Raw genomic sequence first — 19,328 nt, 5'->3', positions numbered from 1 at the left:
TCTGCGGGCCTGTTGGAGGCCTTGTGTGGCTGCCTTGGAAGCGACCTCTCCAAAGCACCACCTGTACAATATTTTATTATTCTTTCCCCTTGAACATAACAATTGATTTTAAAGCAAATGGAACCAGTACAAGTCAATTTCCCAGCAAAGCTTCCACTGGCTACTAGGGGAGCTGGAAGACCCTTGAGATGTTTTCATAGCTTCCAGATGCTGCTGACCTTGAGAATGATGGTGGGGGAGGGGTGTAGCCCCATTCAGGAAATTCCAATTCAGTTGAAGGTTGGAGGTGGAAGCTAGATTAACTTCCCTCCCTCCTTCCCCCCTTGTTTTTTAAAACTCACAATTGATTTTGATGATTGGACAGGTTTGGGATCTATAGGTTTAGTCCAAAGTTTTCACTTTTCATGTGAAGGAATAGGAGCCTAAAGAAGGAGAGGCTTGGCCAAAACTGGTGCCTAGTTTGTAAGGTCAGTAATGGAACCCACCACTTCTAACTTGAGCCCAGCGTCCTCCACACCCATGCTGTGCTGCCTCCTTCAGGCTAAATGCTGTTGTCCTTCTCTGGGTCTGGACATGTGGCTCCAGGAACCTGACTGAGAAGGGAGGGAAGGAGGAGGCTGGGCTATGTCGGGTGGTTCTACAGTCATTAGAATTTTTCTTTAGCAATTCCCACCATATGCTCATGCACATGGCCCAGAACCCTGCATCTCTCGCCTTGGGACCTCTATCCTCATGTTGATGCCTGTGACCCTACCACTACAAATTCAAAACATCAACTAATTTAGCCCTGGCTGGGTGGCTCAGTTGGTTGAAACATGATCTTGTACACCAAAAAGATTGAAGGTTCAATTCCTGGTCAGGGCAAGTACGGGAGGCAACTGACTAATGTTTCTTTCTTCCTTCCCTTCCTTTCCCTAAAATCAATAAAAAACCTATACCCATATCCTTGGGTAAGATAGATTATATATATATTCAACTAATTTAGCTACGCCAGTCTCCTGGTTTGAGACTGTAGTATCAGGACCATTAAGGTCTATACAGGAACTTTAAAACTTTGTATTTTCATTTCATGACCATCTAACAAGAGTAATGATGACCACAGTCAATGGTATTGCCACATGCTTTCAGAGCCCGTGTTAGATTTTATGTTGATGATTGTATAAGCACCAAGCAGGACCACTGTAATTGATGGGGCATATTAGAGACAAGAGGTGAGATGGCAGGTCATCACACCCTACACAGACATTTATGATTAAGACTTCAGAATGACTTGAAATGCTGCAGCAGCCAGAGCTGAGTGAGGATTTAGTTTTGGAAAAGCAACATTGCCCACCATGTTAAGTTAATGTAACTATTTTGAATATCACTGGCATTTACAGTACTACTTCATTTAATTCCCAAATTCACTTGTGTTTTATACAGGCATAGGAACTATAATAAGTTTAGTCTTTGTCATCATACACAGTTAAATAACATTAAAATAGATAATTTAAGCAACTGTTGAGAGTCCACTGAATTTTTCCCTTCAAAGACGGTCTGTGTGTTATTCTGGCTTCAGAAATATTCCCTGGGGAGAAGGATTAATCATCTGCTCCCCTCCATCCTTCTCATTTTGCTTCCTACCTTGTGAGTGGACTCTGAGGAGGGGAGTGGACAGAGGGGATTGGGGCATCCTTCATTGAAACCATGCAGGGACTTGTATTCTTTGTGTGGGTTTGGTTATGGGGATATTTCAGAGATTGATGGGGATAGAAACAAATAAAAAAGCAAATAAATAAATAAGAAAATAAATAAGTAAATACATAAATAACAGAATCAGAATCAGAAACAGAACCGCACAAAAAACTGTTTAAGGTAAAACTGAAAAGAAGGCACAGTAGTCATGGAGCCTGGTATGGTGACTCTGGGTAGTCATGGAGCCTCAGTATGATGACTCCGTGTAATCATGAAGTCCAGTATGGAGACCTTGTATAGCCATGGAGCCCAGTATGGTGACTCCGTGTAATCATGAAGCCCAGTATGGTGACCCTATGTAGTGATGGAGCCCAGTATGGTGACTTCAGGTTTCTGTGAGAATGGAGCAGCTCTGTCTGTTTTCAGTGTTTTGAAAGCTCTGTCTTCAAATGACCCTACTGCTGTCACTAAGAAGTTAGGAAAGAGGGAAAGGGATCCTCTTATTCCCTCCAATTCTTACATGGACTTGAAGTTTGACCCCATACCTCAAGACACATTTCTCCCAACCTCACCTGATTGTACTGGGCATATTGAACGCCAACGGTATATTTCAAGGGGACCACAGCAAGCCCCCTTTTCTTCCAATAATTATTTTTGTTAAATTCCTCAGCATTCCTCTTCCTAGCATAAAATGAAGATTTCTCCAGACACTCTTTCCAGCATCTTCCCAAGGGCTCTGGATTAAATCTCTGTTTAAAGGCTGTTTTACTAATTCCCTTGTACATGTTTATTTCTTTAACCTGAAAGACAAGAAAAAAGCATTTCAAGCATACATGCTATTCCATTTGTGAAACATGTGTTTTTGTTATATACCTGACATGAAGAAAGTCTTTCTAAAAAAGAAACAACTATTTAAATGGATATAAATATGTAAATACAAATGTAAACATATAAACATAATGATAATAACAATAATCATAATAACAATAGAAACTACTGTTGAACACATCATATCTTCCAGGTTGCAGACTAAGTATATGATCTCAACAACTTTACAATAACCTTGAGAAATAGAAGGTGTATTATGAGTCCTATGACAAGTTTCGTTAGTGTTGAGACAAATTTCTCCTGACTCAAAATTCTTTTACTTCTACACAATGTTTCTTTATTCTTAACTGTTCTCAAATTCGCTCCTCAAAATCTGAACTATGGTAGGATGTTTGCACAAATGGCTGTAATGATGCCAATCTCCCTAGTCATGCCGTTGGGTGGTTTCACACTGACTGTGGGAGGATTGGCCGCTTTGGACAGTGGGACAACACATATGTAATGCAGGCAGAGACATGAAAAGTGCTTGCATCATGTTCTTACTTCTCCTGGAAAATCTATGAACCACGATGAGAACTAATCTGGGCTAACCTCCTGGAGGATGAGAGACCCTGTGGAGCAGAGAGGAGCCTTCCCAGCTGTGATATTTAGACTCATCAGTCAATGACCACCAGATGAGGAAGTGAATCTATCTTGGACCATAAAACTCCAGTTAAGCTGAGCCAGACCAGAAGAGCTACCTAGCAGCTGACCCACAGAATCAGAAGAAATACTATTTGTTGTCTTAATCCACTAAGTTTTTAAAAAAATATATGTTTATTGATTTCAGAGAGGAAGCGAGAGATAGAAACATCAATGATGATAGAGAATCATTGATTAGCTGTTTCTTGCATGCCCCCTACTGGGGATCGAGACTGCAACCCAGGCATGTGTCCTTGGCCGGAATCGGACCTGGGACCCTTTAGTCCACAGGTGGACACTCTCTCCACTGAGCCAAAGCAACTAGGGCTTAATCTACTAAGTTTTGATTGACTTGTTGCACAGGAAAAGCTTACTGATACATAGACTATATACTTTGAATCTTACAAGCTAATGTAATGCTGTATGTAGGTGCTCAATATATATTTGAACCATTGATGGCAGAGTTTTGTAAGGGGATTCTGTCTGATTACCTACCTCTTCAGGGAGTAAGTTACATTGAGATGCCACAGCAGTTATGTAAGCTTCAACTACCACTGAAACCTCGGGAAAGCCAAATCCTCGAAAGGCAGTGTTGGATGGCAAGTTTGTTTTGCAAGCCCTACCCCGGCACCGGTAGTTAGGAATATGATATGCATTTTCAGATTTCAGCACAACGAACTCTATCACCTGAATGAAAACAAAACCGAACTTCACATCTATCAAACATTCAAAATCAGTTATCAAATTCTATCTGTAACACAAACCCTTCACAGAATTTTGTCTAATTTGTATGACAAATATCCATGCGAATAAAGTGTAGCACACACAACTCAACGGGTAACCTACTGGGAGGGCATAGTCAGTCCTTATTTACCAACTCAGACTCATCAGGGGTGCATCCACCATTGAGATAATATTGAACGTCGGCAGCTTTGATCACACCGTTGTTCATGAATCCAATCTGCAAAGTGATATGACAAAACCATGTTCTCAGCAGTTCTTTACAACCAGATCCTGCTGTACACAAACACATCCGACCGCACGTGTCAGTCCATACCCAGCTTATGAACATGATTTGATGTGACAGTCATCAGAGGAACCCTGAGGATGGTGCCCAGGGCAACCATGGGATCCCAACAGAAAGTTCTGATTGGTTTTGGGTAGCATCCAAATACCCCTTGCAGTCAGCATGGAATTTAGTAGTTGTTTTATGATTGATTGGTTGTCCCTGGACAATATTTTCAGCAGTCTCCTAAAATTTTTCTCTCACTCACTTTGTATTTTCCGAGGAGTGGGTGGCGGCCAGCAGTTATCAGCATGTCATCACCACGTTCTAGAACATACCGGATTGGGCGGCCAGTCCTGTAGGAAATGACTGTTAATACGCTGGGTGCTTCATAAAGGTGTAGAAACATGGAGCTGGCGAAAGGGGACTGGACATAACCTAACTTAGTGTTTTTTCATGGGGGTAGTAACATACCTTAAACAACATTTTGAAGTTTGTGGGGACATTAAAACTTAACAAACACAAAAATAAAAGCCCCTATTAATGTTATCCTGATTTAGTCATGTCTGAGAATTTTGATGTTGAAATAATACATTATTTACTTCTGTTACTTTCCTTTTATTTCTTTTTTATATGACATTAAGGCATTGTATGAGGATTTTGCAATTGTGTGAATTAGTAGGTTATATTATGATGATGTTCACTTTGGATATTAAAAGGGGCATTAAAACACTTGCCAAAGGGGAATGCTGAGGCTGAAAGGATTGAGAACCAATCAATACTCCGTTGAGTTCTGCCCCCCTTTCATGCAGACTCCCCGTCATCAGGTGCCTGTGGAGGACCCTGCTGGCTTCAGAGAGGATGCTCCCCGTGCCTATACCTCTGCTCACAGGACAGGCTTTGCTATGCTTGGAAAGTGCCAGTGAACTGTGATGTTCAGTGTTTCTCTTCGCAGTGATAGCCTGGGGTAAGTTACGATTGTCCTGAACATACTTAATGAACTCTGATACGCAAGAGGTTCACAAAAAGTCGTGGCTATTCCCACTCCTAATGTGTCTGGTTATCCCACCTGGATGATGTCAAGGCTAAGAGGACATTCCCAGGCAGCAGCTGACCCTGCTGTGTTTCATCAAAAAATGTGTCCCTTGTAAGGTTGGGGCTTTGACCTGCCCTCCATTCAGCCACCTTAGCTTGATTTATTTTAACATTATATTATATTATATTATATTATATTATATTATGTTATGTTATGTTATGTTATGTTATGTTATGTTATATTATATTATATTAATTATACTAGAGGCCCAGTGCACAAAAATTTGTACACTTGGGGGGGGGGTCCCTCAGCCCAGCCTGTGCCCTCTCGCAGTCTGGAACCCCTCAGGGGATGACCACTTGCTGGCTTAGGCCTGCTCCCCGGGGGATTGGGCCTATGATGGCAATCAGACATCCCTCTGGCAGCCCAGCAGCCTTCGGGGGATGTCCACTTGCCAGTGGGGAGTAGGCCTAAACTGCAGTCGGACATCCTTAGCACTGCTGAGGAGGCAGGAGAGGCTCCCACCACCACTGCTGTACTGGCAGCCATCAGCCTGGCTTGTGGCTGAGCAGAGCTCCCCCCATGTGAGAGCACCCTGACCACCAGAGGGCAGCTCCTGCATTGAGCATCTGCCCCCTGGTGGTCAGTGTGTGTCATAGTGACCAGTTATTCCTAGTCCTTCTGCTGTTAGGGTCAGTTTGCTTATTACCCTTTTACTATATAGGATAGAGGCCTGGTGCATGGGTGGGGACCGACTGGTTTGCCCTGAAGGGTGTCCCGGATCAGGGTGGGGGTGCCGCTTGAGTGTCTGGTCAGCCTGGATGAGGGGCTGATGGCTGTTTGCAGCTGTTCACACACCCTTCAGGGTGGGAGTCCCCACTGGGGTTCCTGGCTAGTCTGGGTGAGGAGCTGAGGGCCGTTTTCAGGCTGGTGGGCGAATGAAGCTCCCAACCTCTCCTTTTTTTCCTTTTTAAAAAAATTCTGGGATTTATTTACCTTCTATAGCTGTCACTGGAGCTGAGAGCCGGCTTTAGCTCTGAGTCCCGGCTCCAGCTTGAGGCCTCAGCTGCTGAAAGCAGGTATCTGGGGTTTGTTTGGCTTCTATAATTGAAACACTGTTGCTACTCCAGCTCTGAGGTCTCTGCAGCTGAAAGCAGGTATCTGGGGTTTGTTTAGCTTCTATAATTGCAACATTGTTTCTTAGAGTGCAGCTCAGAGCCCGGCTGCAGCAAGCGGGGAACCTTAGCTTCCTCCATCACCAGGGCAACCAAGCCTCCTGTGTGCTTCACCTGCCTGGCTGCCGGCCGCCATCTTGGTTGGCAGTTAATTTGCATATCACCCTGATTAGCCAATGGGAAGCATGTCGGAGCTATGGTTAATTACCCTATTTGTCTTTTATTATATTATTAGAGGCCCAGTGCAAAAAAGTTTGTGCACTCGAGGGGGGGGGGGTCCCTCAGCCCGGCCTGTGCCCTCTCGCAGTTTGGGATCCCTCAGGGGATGACCACTTGCTGGCTTAGGCCTGCTCCCCGGGGGATTGGGCCTAAGATGGCAATCAGACATCCCTCTGGCAGTCCGGCAGCCCTTGGAGGATGTCCACTTGACAGCAGGGAGCAGGCCTAAACTGCAGTCAGAAATCTCTAGTGCTGCTGAGGAGGCAGGAGAGGCTCCCAACACCATCGTTGTACTGGCAGCCATCAGCCTGACTTGTGGCTGTGCAGAGCTCCTCCCATGTGAGAGAACCCTGACCAACAGAGGGTAGCTCCTGCATTGAGTGTCTGCCCCCTGGTGGTCAGTGTGTGTCATAGTGACCAGTCATTCCTAGTCTTTCTGCTGTTAGGGTCAGTTTGCATATTACCCTTTTACTATATAGGACAGAGGCCTGGTGCATGGGTGGGGACCGACTGGTTTGCCCTGAAGGGTGTCCCGGATCAGGGTGGGGGTCCCGCTTGGGTGCCTGGCCAGCCTTGGTGAGGGGCTGATGGCTGTTTACAGATGGTCACACCCCCTTCAGGGTGGGGTTCCCCACTGGGGTGCCTGGCCAGCCTGGATGAGGGGCTGATGGCTGTTTGCAGCTGGTCGCACCCCCTTTAGGGTGGGAGTCCCCACTGGGGTGCCTGGCCAGCCTGGGTGAGCAGCTGAGGGCCATTTTCAGGCTGGTGGGTGAATGAAGTTCCCAACCTCTCCTTTTTTTCTTTCCTTTTTTTTATTCTGGGATTTATTTACCTTCTATAGCTGTCACTGGAACTGAGAGCCGGTTTTAGCTCTGAGGCCAGCTCCAGCTTGAGGTCTTGGCTGCTGAAAGCAGGTATCTGGGGTTTGTTTAGCTTCTATAATTGAAACACTGTTGCAGCTCCAGCTCTGAGGCCTCGCTGGATGAAAGCAGGTATCTGGGGTTTGTTTAGCTTCTATAATTGCAACATTGTTTCTTAGAGTGCAGCTCAGAGCCCAGCAGCGGCGGGCAGGGAATCTTGGCTTCCTCCATCGCCAGGGCAACCAAGCCTCCTGTTCGCTTCAGCTGCCTGGCTGCCGGCCGCCATCTTGGTTGGCAGTTAATTTGCATATTGCCCTGATTAGCCAATGGGAAGCGTGTCGGAGCTACAGTTAATTACCCTATTTGTCTTTTATTAGATTAGAAGCCCGGTGCACAAAAATTTGTGCACTCAAGAGGAGGGGTCCCTCAGCCCGGCCTGTGCCCTCTCACAGTCTGGGACCCCTCGGGGGTTACCACTTGCTGGCTTAGGCCTGCTCCCCAGGGGATTGGGCCTAAGATGGCAATCAGACATCCCTCTGGCAGCCCAGCAGCCTTCGGGGGATGTCCACTTGCCAGCAGGGAGCCGACCTAAGCTGTAGTCAGACATCCTTAGTGCTGCTGAGGAGGCAAGAGAGGCTCCCACCACCACTGCTGTACTGGCAGCCATCAGCCTGGCTTGTGGCTGAGCAGAGCTCCCCCCTGTGAGAGTGCACTGACCACCAGGGGGCAGCTCCTGCATTGAGCGTCTGCCCCCTGGTGGTCAGTGTGTGTCATAGTGACCAGTCATTCCCAGTCCTTCTGCTGTTAGGGTCAGTTTGCATATTACCCTTTTACTATATTTTACTATATAGTATAGAGGCCTGGTGCACGGGTGGGGGCCGGCTGGTTTGCCCTGAAGGGTGTCCAGGATCAGGGTGGGGGTCCCGCTGGGGTGCCTGGACAGCCTGGGTGAGGGGCTGATGGCTGTTTGCAGCTGGTCACACCCCCTTCAGGGTGGGGGTCCCTACTGGGGTGCCTGGCCAGAGGCTCCCAGCCTCTCCTTTTTTTCTTTTTCTTTTATTCTGGGATTTATTTACCTTCTATAGCTGTCACTGGAGCTGAGAGCTAGCTCCAGCTCTGAGGCTCAGCTCCAGCTCTGAGGCCATGGCTGTCTGGAAGCAGGTATCTGGGGTTAGTTTGGCTTCTATAATTGAAACATTGTTGCTTCCGGAGCTCAGAGCTGGGCTGTGGCAGGCGAGGAACCTTGGCTTCCTCCATCACTGGAGCAAGCAAGCCTCCTGTTCGCTTCAGCTGCGTGGCTGCAGGCCGCCATCTTTGTTGGCAGTTAATTTGCATATCCTGCTGATTAGCCAATGGGAAGCCTAGCGGAGGTATGGTCAATTACCATGTTTGTCTATTATTAGATATTATGTCTACACTAATAAAAGAGAAACATGGTAATTAGCGTACGACCGCTACCCTTTTCATTGGCTAATCAGTGAGTATATGCAAATTAACTGACAAACAAGATGGCGGCCGGCAGCCATGCACTGAAGTGAACAGGGAGGCTTGCTTGCTCCAGTGACTGGCGGACTCCAACGTTCCCCGCCTGCCGCTGCCGGCCTCTGACCTGGCAGTTTGAAACATTGTAACAAATATAGAAGCTAAACAAAACCCCAGAAACCAGCTTTCAGCCGCCGGGATCTCAGAGCTGGAGTTATACATTGTTTCAATTATAGAACGCAAACAAACCAGATACCAGCTTTCAGCAGCCGAGGCCTCAGAGCTAGAGCCAGAGCTAAAGCTGGCCCAGAATAAAAAAAAGAAAAAGAAAAAAAGGAGCGGTTGGGAGCTTCAGTCAATCGCCAGCCTGAAAGCAGCCCTCAGCCCCTCACCCAGACTGGCCAGGCACCCCAGTGGGGACTCCCACCCTGAAGGGTGTGTGACCAGCTGCAAACAGCCATCATCCCCTCATCCAGGCTGGCCAGGCACCCCAGTGGGGACCCCCACCCTGATCCAGGACACCCTTCAGGGCAAACCAGCCGGCCCCCAGGCCTCTATCCTATATAGTAAAAGGGTAATATGCCTCCCAGCACCGGGATCAGCAGAGCCACGAGGCCTCCTGGCACCGGATCAGTGTGACAGGGGGCAGCGCCCAAACCCCCTGATCGCCCTGCGACTCTGTGTGTGACAGGGTGTGGTGTCCCAACCCCCTGATCGGCCCTGCTCTGTGTGTGACAGGGTGCGGCGTCCCAACCCTCCCCCCCACAGGCCCTGCTCTGTGTGTGACAGGGTAGAGCCATAACCTCCCCATCGGCCCTGCCCTGAGTGTGACAGTGGCGGCGCCCCAACCCCCTGATCGGCCCTGCTCTGTGGGTGATAGAGGGCAGCGCCCACCCCCAACACCCCCACAGGCCCTGCTCTGTGTGTGACACGGTAGAGCCATAACCTCCCCATTGGCCCTGCCCTGAGTGTGACAGTGGTGGCGCCCCAACCCCCTGATCCACCCTGCTCTGTGTGTGACAGGGGGCGGTGCCCTAACTCCCCTATGGGCCCTACTCTGTGAGTGACAGGGGGGTGCTCCTCAACCCCCCTGATTGGCCCTGCTCTGTGCGTGACAGGGGGCAGTGCCCCAACCCCTTTGATTGGCCCTGCTCTGTGCGTGACAGGGGGGTGGTGCCGCAACCTCCCCATCGACCCTGCCTTGAGTGTGACAGGGGGGCGGTGCCCTAAACCCCTCATTCGGCCCTACCCTGAGCGTGACTGAGGGTGGCATCGCAACCTCCCAATCCGCCCTCCTCTGTGCATGACAGGGGGCGGCACCCCAATTCCCCAATCAGCCCTGCTCTGAGCCCGACCAGGGGAGGCACCTAGGGATTGGGCCTGCCCTCTGTCGGGCTAAGTGAACATTCCCAGGCAGCAGCCAACCCTGCTGTGTTTCATCACAAAATGTGTCCCTTGTAAGGTTGGGGCTTTGATCTGCCCTCCATTAAGCCACCTTAGCTTGATTAATTTTTAACAATATATTATATTATATTATATTATATTATATTATATTATATTATATTATATTAATTATATTATATTATGTTATATTTATATTTTTTAAAATCCTCACCGGAAGATATTTTTCATTGATTTTTTTTAGAGAGAGTGGATAAGAGAAGGAAAGACAGAAAGAAATATCGATGTGAGAGAAACACATCGATTAGTTGCCTCCTGCACATGCCAGGACCAGGGTCTGGGGCCAGGGAAGAGCCTGCAAACAAGGTACGTGCCCTTGATCAGAATTGAACCCAGGACTCTTTGGTCTGCAGGCCCATGCTCTATTCACTGAACCAAACCGGTTAGGGCTATTTTAACAATTTAAAACAAACATTTAAAGATTGAAAGTCAATGCAGTCATGAAGAAGTAATATATAGTTATGTCCTGGCAACCAGTCAACATCTATAGTGATTGCATTTATTCCACACAACTATCTTGTGAACCAGGTAGATATTACTTTCTTCACTTTACTGGGAGGACACTGAGGCCCCTTGCCTATGGTGACCCTGATGGCTGGAGAGTGGGTAGAGCAGTGTCCCTTCACCCTCAGGCTAACCACACCCCTTGGAAGTGACAGCCTGTGACCAATGGAATGAACCCTGGGGTGGGTGCAGGGCTGGAAGGACATGGGAGGCACCTGTCCAGCTAGGAGTTCTGCCATTAATAGCTGGCACTGCGACTCTTACTTGTTGGCGGCCACAGCAGTGACAGCACCCAGCACGGAGGGCTTGGTCGATTTCCCCCCAAATCCTCCTCCAGTTCTTTTCATATGGCAGGCGACTCTATTCCTTGGGATGTTAAGTGCTGCAGCCACAAATTCCTGAAAGAGATAAACCCCTGACCTCACAAAGTGCAATTTAATAGGACATTTCCTCATCCATGTACTTCCCCTCTGCATAGGATCAGTAGTTCAACACATACAGCATTTACAGAACTGTGAAACCATCATCACAATCCAATTTTAGAATATTTTCAGTATCCCCAAAGAAACCTTGTATCTATTAAGCAGCCACTTCGGAGCTCCCCCTAATCTCAACTCCCTCGAATGCCCCACCACTAGGCAACTACTAATCTGCTTTCTGTCTCTACAGATTTGCCTGTTTAGAACATTTCATATACGTGGAATAACACAAGGGTGGCCTTTTGTGACTGGCTTCTTTCACTTAACATTATGTTTCCAAGGTTCATCATGTTGTAGCATGTACCAGTACTCCATTCTTTTTTTTAAATTTTTTACCCAAGGATGTGCTTTTATTGATTTTAGAGAAAGAGGAAGGGAGAGAAAGAGAGAGAGAAACATTAATGAGAGAGAGAAACATCCATCAGTTGCCTCCCATACCTGCCAAAACCGGAATCGAACCGGCAACCTTTTCAGTATATGGAACGATGCTCCAACCTACTGAGCGACCCAGCCAGGGCAACTCCATTCTTTTTTATGGCTGAATAATATTCTATTGTATTGATATATCACATATTTTATCCCTTTATTAGTTGATGGGCTATGGCATTGTTTCTACTTTTGCCTACTGTGAAAACGCTGCTATGAACATTCATGGATAAGTTTTTGTGTGGATATGTGTTTTCATTTCTCTTGGGTAGATACCTAGTTGTTGAACTGCTGGGTTATGTGGTCACCTTATTTTTAACATCCTGAGAGACTGCCAAGCTGTTTTCCAAAGTGCCATTACTCATGGCCAACAGCAATGGATGAAGGTTCTAATTTCCTGCAGCCTCGCTAACACTTGCTACTTTCTGTCCTTTTAAGTATAGCTGTTCTAGGGGATGTGACGTGGTATTGCTGTGGGTTTTGAATTGAATTTCCTACTAATGATGCTGAACATCTTTTCACATGCTTATTAGTCATTCATAGACTTTCTTTGGAGAAATGTCCGTCCAAGTCCTTGCTGAGCCTGCTCTTGATACTGCCCCAGTTCTGGGTGGTGAGCTGTGAGTACTAGTGCCCTGGGAAATGCCTGCTGTTATGGAGCCGACTCACTGTATCCCAGGTAGATATGAATGGTGACCGCCCTAGCTGGTGTGGCTCAGTGGGTAGAGTATCGGCCTGTGGACTGAAGGGTCCCAGGTTCGATTCCGGTCAAGGACACATGCCCGGATTGCAGGCTTGATCCCTAATGGGGGCCGTGCAGGAGGCAGCCAATCAATGATTCTCATCATTGATATTTCTATCTCTCTCCCTTTCCCTTCCTCTCTGAAATCAATTAAAAAATATAAAAAATAATAATATTCATCGTGACCTTACACATTATCCATTCAGAGCCCAGAGACACATACTGTCTACAAAAACAGACCTCAGAGGTCATCTTTGTCACCTTCCTCAATTTACACAAAAAGATATTGATGCCCAGTGACTTGTGGGAGGTCACATAGCTTCTTAGGGGCAAAGCACACACCTCCACACCCTTCTGCCCAGTTCCACACGTGCACCTCTGGACGCTGCGGCACACCCAGCCCAGCTTCAGTCCCCTGCCCTTTCACTTCGCCTCGAATGGCATTTGGTAGCTTCCGCCTCCCATTGAGCCTACCCACCCCTTTAAGACCTCAAGATACCAACTCACTGTGGTCTCTACCAGGAAACCCCCAGCTTTTCCCTTCAGAGATGCTTCTCCCCGTGTCATTATTTAAGTATTCCTAGCACTGTGCTCGGACCTACAACTCTGCATTTCAGAAGAAGGGAAGGTCAGGGGATTTTCGTTGCTTGCATGGGGGGGTGGCCAGGTGGCCATGCTGTATAACTCAGCCGCTAGAGCAGGACTGGAATTCACACGCTACTGAGCTGGGCTGAAATGTCTTGGAAATGCGATCAATGTACATCTGCACCACAAAGACGCAAGAACGTTTATAGAGAGAGAACCAGCACCCATCAACCATGATGAAAATGTAAATACACATGTACATTTTACACCGTCAATTGTTATTAGGGAAAGGGGAACTTTGCCCTGTAGTTTGGAAGGGAGCAAACGTTTCTGATCTCTTAAAAGGTCTGCCCATTTAGGGAAATATCTGCCCACCTCCTCCATTATGGATTTAGCTAGCGTCAATTGTGCAGGGAGTCTGAGACGGGGAATGGGAACAATCAAAACGCCTCCAAAGAGGAATGCCTGGTTGTATGGGCCTCACACCACAGTCATCTGGAGTCTCAATTTCCAAAGATATCCTGTTACCTGCACTTAAACTGCGTTCCAAGGTGTAACACCATTTCTTTATCTTCTTCTTTTGGGATAGCCAGGATAGTTTGCGTTTCCATGTAAAAATGCTCCTGTCCTTCCACGTGGATCTCACCTGTGAAGCATGAACACAGGACAGTGTTTGCCTGAAAGTCCCTCCCTGGAGGCTCTCAGGGGGGTTTGGTTTATAAAGGGCAGGTCGCTTCAGCTTATGGAGAACTGGACTTTATACATTTGGTTAAACCACTTTTCCTCATTAACCTTCACTGTGCCCAGCCAGCTGGGTGACCAGGGGTAATTCAGTCCCCTTCTCTTGGGCTCGGTTTCTCATCTGTCTTGTGGGTGGTGAGATCCATGATGTGTTGGACTTAAGTGCACAGCCCAACCTGGCCACATATCCAGTCTTTGTCATCTCTTTGCTCAGTGAGTTTGGCCATGTTATTAAAGCCTCAGTTCTTTACCTGTAAAGTGTGGGTAATAATACCCACCTCAATTAGGTAACATTAGAATAATTGAGTCATACTGAGGATAAGCAGCTTGGCAAAGGACACAAAGGTTTAAAATGGTAGAACTGATTCTAGCTGGTTTGGCTCAGTGGATAGAGCGTCGGCCTGTGGACTGAAGGGTCCCAGGTTTGATTCCAGTCAAGGGCACATGCACGGGTTTCGGGCTTAATCCCCAGTAGGGGGGTGTGCAGGAGTCAGCTGATTATGAGTATCTCTCATCATTGATGTTTCTATCTCTCCCTCTCCCTTCCTCTCTAAAATAAATAAAAATATATTTTAAAATAAATAAATAAGTAAATCTATAATAATAAAAGTGTAATATGCTAAATAGACTGGACATCCTTCCAGATGAAGCCCCGGCTGCCACACCGGCCCTCGGAGCCCCTTGCATGAATTTTGTGCATGGGGCCTCTAGTATATAAATAAATAAAGTGGCAGACCTGTTCCCACCAGTTTTACGGCCTGTTCTTACTGGTTTATCTGAGATGGTTGGCTTGGTTAAAACATCCTTTTTGCAGGCTGTGCCAAGACAGGCATTTGGCTCTAGCTAAAATTTACTTTAAAACCGGCCAAAAGATTCCTGTGTAGTTAAAATAAGTGAATTGCTTTTCCAAGAGTCAAAGAATTTTTGGAAATTATTTCTTGGGACAATAGAATGTGAGTTCTCCCAAAGAGCCCTCCCTCAAAACCTTTGTTTTTAGCATACCATATACTGACTTTCATCTAAATTTAAACAACGACATCATTTTTACAGATGCTAGGTGTTGTTCTCAGGCATAGCAAATTACAGATAATGAATTCCTTTAATCATCATACCAATCCTGTGAAGCAGGTATTATTAGAAAACTGAGCTAAGAAAAAGTTAAGTGAGTTGCCCAAGGCCACACAGCCGGTAAATAACAGAGGTGAGATGCAAGCCCAGGCAATCTGACTCTAGGATCCACATTCTAACTGCACCCTTTCTCCATGTTGGCATACTCTGTAATTCTTAGTCATTTCTGCCCAAATTCCAAATTCCTTTCGAATTTCAAATTTTCCATTTGTGCTAAAATTTGGACTCCCATAATGGCCAAAATCCTAAATGACAAAGGGCTAGCATCTTGTGACTCCATTGCTCTTAGGGTGAGTATAAAAATGAAAAGAAAATTTATTACTGTGATTAAGAGCAAGGACCTGTGGGTCATCTAGTCTTGGGCTCCAGTCCTGGCTCTATTATAAACTGAATATGAGGTCTCAGTCAATTACCTAACTTTTCTAAGCCTCAGTTTCTTTATCTGTAAAATGGAGCTACCAATATATGTTCCTTCTCAGAGTTGTTCTGCTTGAATATTAAATCATAAGCAGAAAATTCTTAGGAGCTTAAAATTGGTTTTAGAATACTCATTTCTCAGGGTTTTTGTCATTATTAAATAATATAATACATGTGATATGCCTAGCATGGTGTTGCCATAGTTTGTGTTTATCTAGATCAGTGGTTCTCAACCTTCCTAATGCCGCGACCCTTTAATGCAGTTCCTCATGTTGTGGTGACACCCAATTTCATTGTTACAAATTGAACATAATTAAAGCATAGTGATTAATCACAAAACAATATGTAATTATATATGTGTTTTCCGATGGTCTTAGGCTAGATTAGCAGCTGAGTCCTGGTCAGTGTGAAAGGGTCGTTCGACCCTCAAAGCGGTCGGGACCCACAGATTGAGAACCGCTGATCTAGATGCACAGAAATAAAGAATAGGGCTTGCTTAAGGCAAAGATAACACTTTTTCCTAAGGAAGTTATATGCCTGGACTGTAACTACTCACCATGTGAGGAATTTATGATCAGATCACCCTGTGACGTTACTTTTGGTTACACTTGTTATGGCATCTCCTTTTGGACCACAATAGTGTGTTTAGAAACATTATTCATAATAGTCCCAAGTTGAAACCAACTGAACTGTCCATGAACAGTAGAACAGAAATATAAATTGTGGAATATCTATACAATAGAATGCTCCCGAACAATGAAAAAGAACTACTGATCTATGCACCAACACGGTGAACCTCCCACACATAATGTTGATGAAAAGAGGTAAACACAGAAAAAGTTACACTCTAGTTTCCATTTATATGAAGTGCAAAACAGGTAAACTCACCTACAGTGACCACAGTTAGAATAAGACCTTTCAGAAGGTTGCTGACCTGGAGGGGGCGGGGCACAAGGAAGCTTTCTGGGGCTCTGGAAAGGCCCATATCTCACTGTGGGTAGTATTTACACAGATTGCTGCATATGTAAAACTTCATCAGACTGTAAGATTATTTGTGCATTTTATTTATTTTAAATATATTTTTATTGATTTCAGAAAGGAAGGCAGGGGGAGAGAGAGAAACAACAATGATGAGAGAATCATTGAAGGGCTACCTCCTGCACACCCCATATTGGGGATTGAGCCTGCAATCGGGGCACGTGCTCTGACTGGGAATTAAACCATAACCTCCTGGATCATAGGTCGGCGCTCAACCACTGAGCAACACTGGCCGGGACTTATTTGTGCATTTTAAATTGCAGTTTAAGTATCACATTAGGGTTGAGAAGCTCTGCCTTAGAATTTCAGTATTTCTCAAACCAATGGCCGATGTAGTCTTTATCTCCAGAAGCTTCACTTTTCTAGCCAAGACCACTTACCTTCAATGATTTGATCAACATGTTTAAAGGCTTGCTCTACATTTCCCTGCTCAATTTTCCTCTCATCAGAAAGAAATGAATTGTGCTCTAGGGCTTGCTGCAGGGGAAAAAGAAATAACAACAACAAAAAATAAGATTCTTGTTTTTATTTATTTTTTTACATTCTAATAAGCCATTCAAACCCCAGCAAAATCCCATGCTCCTGCTCTATCAGATCTTCACACACCAAGACAATTGGGTCACAATGGATTGCAGGCATTGGTGACTACTTACTAGTAGTCTGTTCAGCACTGGGAGGAAGAGCTGGGGGGAAGAAGGATGTATAAAACACAATCTTACCCCCTGGTTTGCTGACAGTAGGCAGTTTGGTGTTAGGGGCCAACTTTGTGATGAGGGGGAAGATAATAGATCAAAGAGAGGCCAAGAGGAGGACCTGCTGGGGCTGGGGATGCTCAGAGATGGCCTGTGTAGGTGACCTCAGGTGCTGAATTGGATAGGATTAGGGCAGACAGAGAAGAAACTGCAAATCATTTGAAATCAAGAGCATCTCATAAAGCAACAGAGGTTAAAATCCAGCTGTGGGACCAAAATGAGAACAAGGCTAGATTGGCTGGGGAGTTTTCTATCAAGAAGTAGCTGAGCCCTGGTCAGTGTGGCTCAGTTGGTTGAGTGTCGTCTAGTGCACTGATAGTTTACCGGTTCGATTCCCTGTCAGGGCACATGCCTGGGGTTGCACGGTCAATCCCCATTAGGGGGCATGCAGGAGGCAGCCAATCGATGTTTCTCTCTCTCTCTCTCTCTTTCTCTCTCTCTCATCAATAAAAACATATTTCTTAAGAAAAGAAGCAGTTCTGCCATGGCCAGGTAGCTCAGTTGGTTAGAGCATTGGTTTTGGGTTCAGTCCCCATTCAGGGCAGGGCACATACAAGAATCAAACAACGAATGCATAGATAAGTGGAACAACAAATCAATGTCTCTTTGTTTTTTCTCTCTCTTTCTCTATAAAAATAAACAAATAGATAGATAAATAAGCAGTTGGATGAACTTGAAAGATAGAGTGAGGTTGGACTATGAAAGACCTTGAGTTTTATACTAAGAACCTTGTCTAAGGGGACATTTTTTTTTTTGTAAGAAAAAGTGATCTGATGAACTTTGAGGCTTAGAAAATTAACATGGTAGGTAGATATTTTGAGATAAAGTGGTTATTGTAGTAAATCTGACAATAAGGTGGTGAGGACTGGCCTGGAGAGTGGGAAGGGGTGAAAGTGAGAAGAGAAAAAAAGGGGCACATCTAAGAGGCATTTAAAAGATAACTGGAAAATACTTGAACTTGGCATCTGTTTGGAAAAACAGGGGAGAATCACAGAGGATGATGAACACTGTACCCTACTGGCCGGGTTTCAGAGGGTTGTGAACACTGTACCCTACTGGCCAGGTTTCATATTGCTTATGCATCTATTCCTTCATCACACACATTTATTGAGTACCTACTATGGGTTTAGGGCTTGGCTGGGCCCCAGGGATATAAGCACCATGAATGTGTTCTTGCCCTCATTAACAACAACAACTAAAATAAAATCACAGCTAACATGTATTCAAAGCACCCCATGTTCCAGGTGCTTTTTTAAAGCACTTTATGTGGATTCTCTCATTTAAGCTTCATGATGACCTTTCATGTAGGAACTTTCATAGTTCCCATTTCACAGAGGAAGAGGTTGAGATATGATGCATTTAAGGAACTTGCCAAAGCTTCCGTTTAACAGCCTGTTAAATGGCAGAGTCAGAATATGCATCTGAGTTTTCTATCTCCAGAACTTGTGCTTAAAGTAGGGAGTAGGCATGGAGGTCAAGAGGACCCAAGCTGTCACTCAGTGGTAACCTGCTCTGAGTGTCACAGTGCTCTGGGCTTTCTCACGGACTCGTTTTGTATGTGAAGGTGTAAGGACCTTCCTCTGGTGCTGCTTGTCTATATTCTCAGGCCAGGCATTGGCGAGAGGCCTTTCAAGGAGACGTGGACACAGGAAGGAATGGGGCTCCAGGCAGGAAAATTCTCAGTATCATGTCTCAACTTGGAGATGACACTGAGTAAAGCATAGATGAAGCCCAGGTTGTACTATTCTGTGACTCTGAGGATTGGATTCTGCCACAAGTACATCACCCTAGTCATTCTTGGAGAAACAAAGCAGCTCGAATACCTCTATTGTGATAATCCGAGGTTCTATGTCTTCATAAGCGATCTTCACTTTCTTAGCGGCGTCTTTCGCATGGGCATAGGTATCAGCGGCCACGGTGCAGACGATCTGACCCACGCAAATTACCTGTAGAAAAGTCACATGTTCAATGTAATTGCTTGAAACATAGAATCACTAAAAAGGATTTACTGTTCCCAAGTTCTTACATTTACCCCCTGGGTTCCTGTGAACAAAAGCAAGATTATTTCCTGCCTATGAGAATACATTTAAAACA

The 19,328-nt window shown here is 45.7% G+C and overlaps 1 protein-coding gene across 1 annotated transcript in view; it reads right to left on the bottom strand.

The window, feature by feature from the left end:
- LOC102432042 (aldehyde oxidase 4-like) overlaps positions 1-19,328 on the bottom strand; it is a 50,143-nt gene that overhangs the window by 15,049 nt on the left and 15,766 nt on the right. The window contains 8 exon segments of the mRNA XM_023763137.1: positions 2,247-2,474; positions 3,679-3,870; positions 4,058-4,144; positions 4,458-4,545; positions 11,191-11,346; positions 13,693-13,804; positions 16,863-16,959; positions 19,058-19,180. Of these exon segments, the coding sequence (XP_023618905.1) occupies positions 2,247-2,474; positions 3,679-3,870; positions 4,058-4,144; positions 4,458-4,545; positions 11,191-11,346; positions 13,693-13,804; positions 16,863-16,959; positions 19,058-19,180 (1,083 nt within the window).

The sequence above is a fragment of the Myotis lucifugus genome, unplaced genomic scaffold, assembly GCF_000147115.1.
Source record: "Myotis lucifugus unplaced genomic scaffold, Myoluc2.0 scaffold_3, whole genome shotgun sequence".
Lineage (NCBI taxonomy): Eukaryota > Metazoa > Chordata > Mammalia > Chiroptera > Vespertilionidae > Myotis > Myotis lucifugus.
The sequence above is the reverse complement of the archived record's forward strand: the minus strand, read 5'-3'. Positions and strand labels throughout refer to the sequence as shown.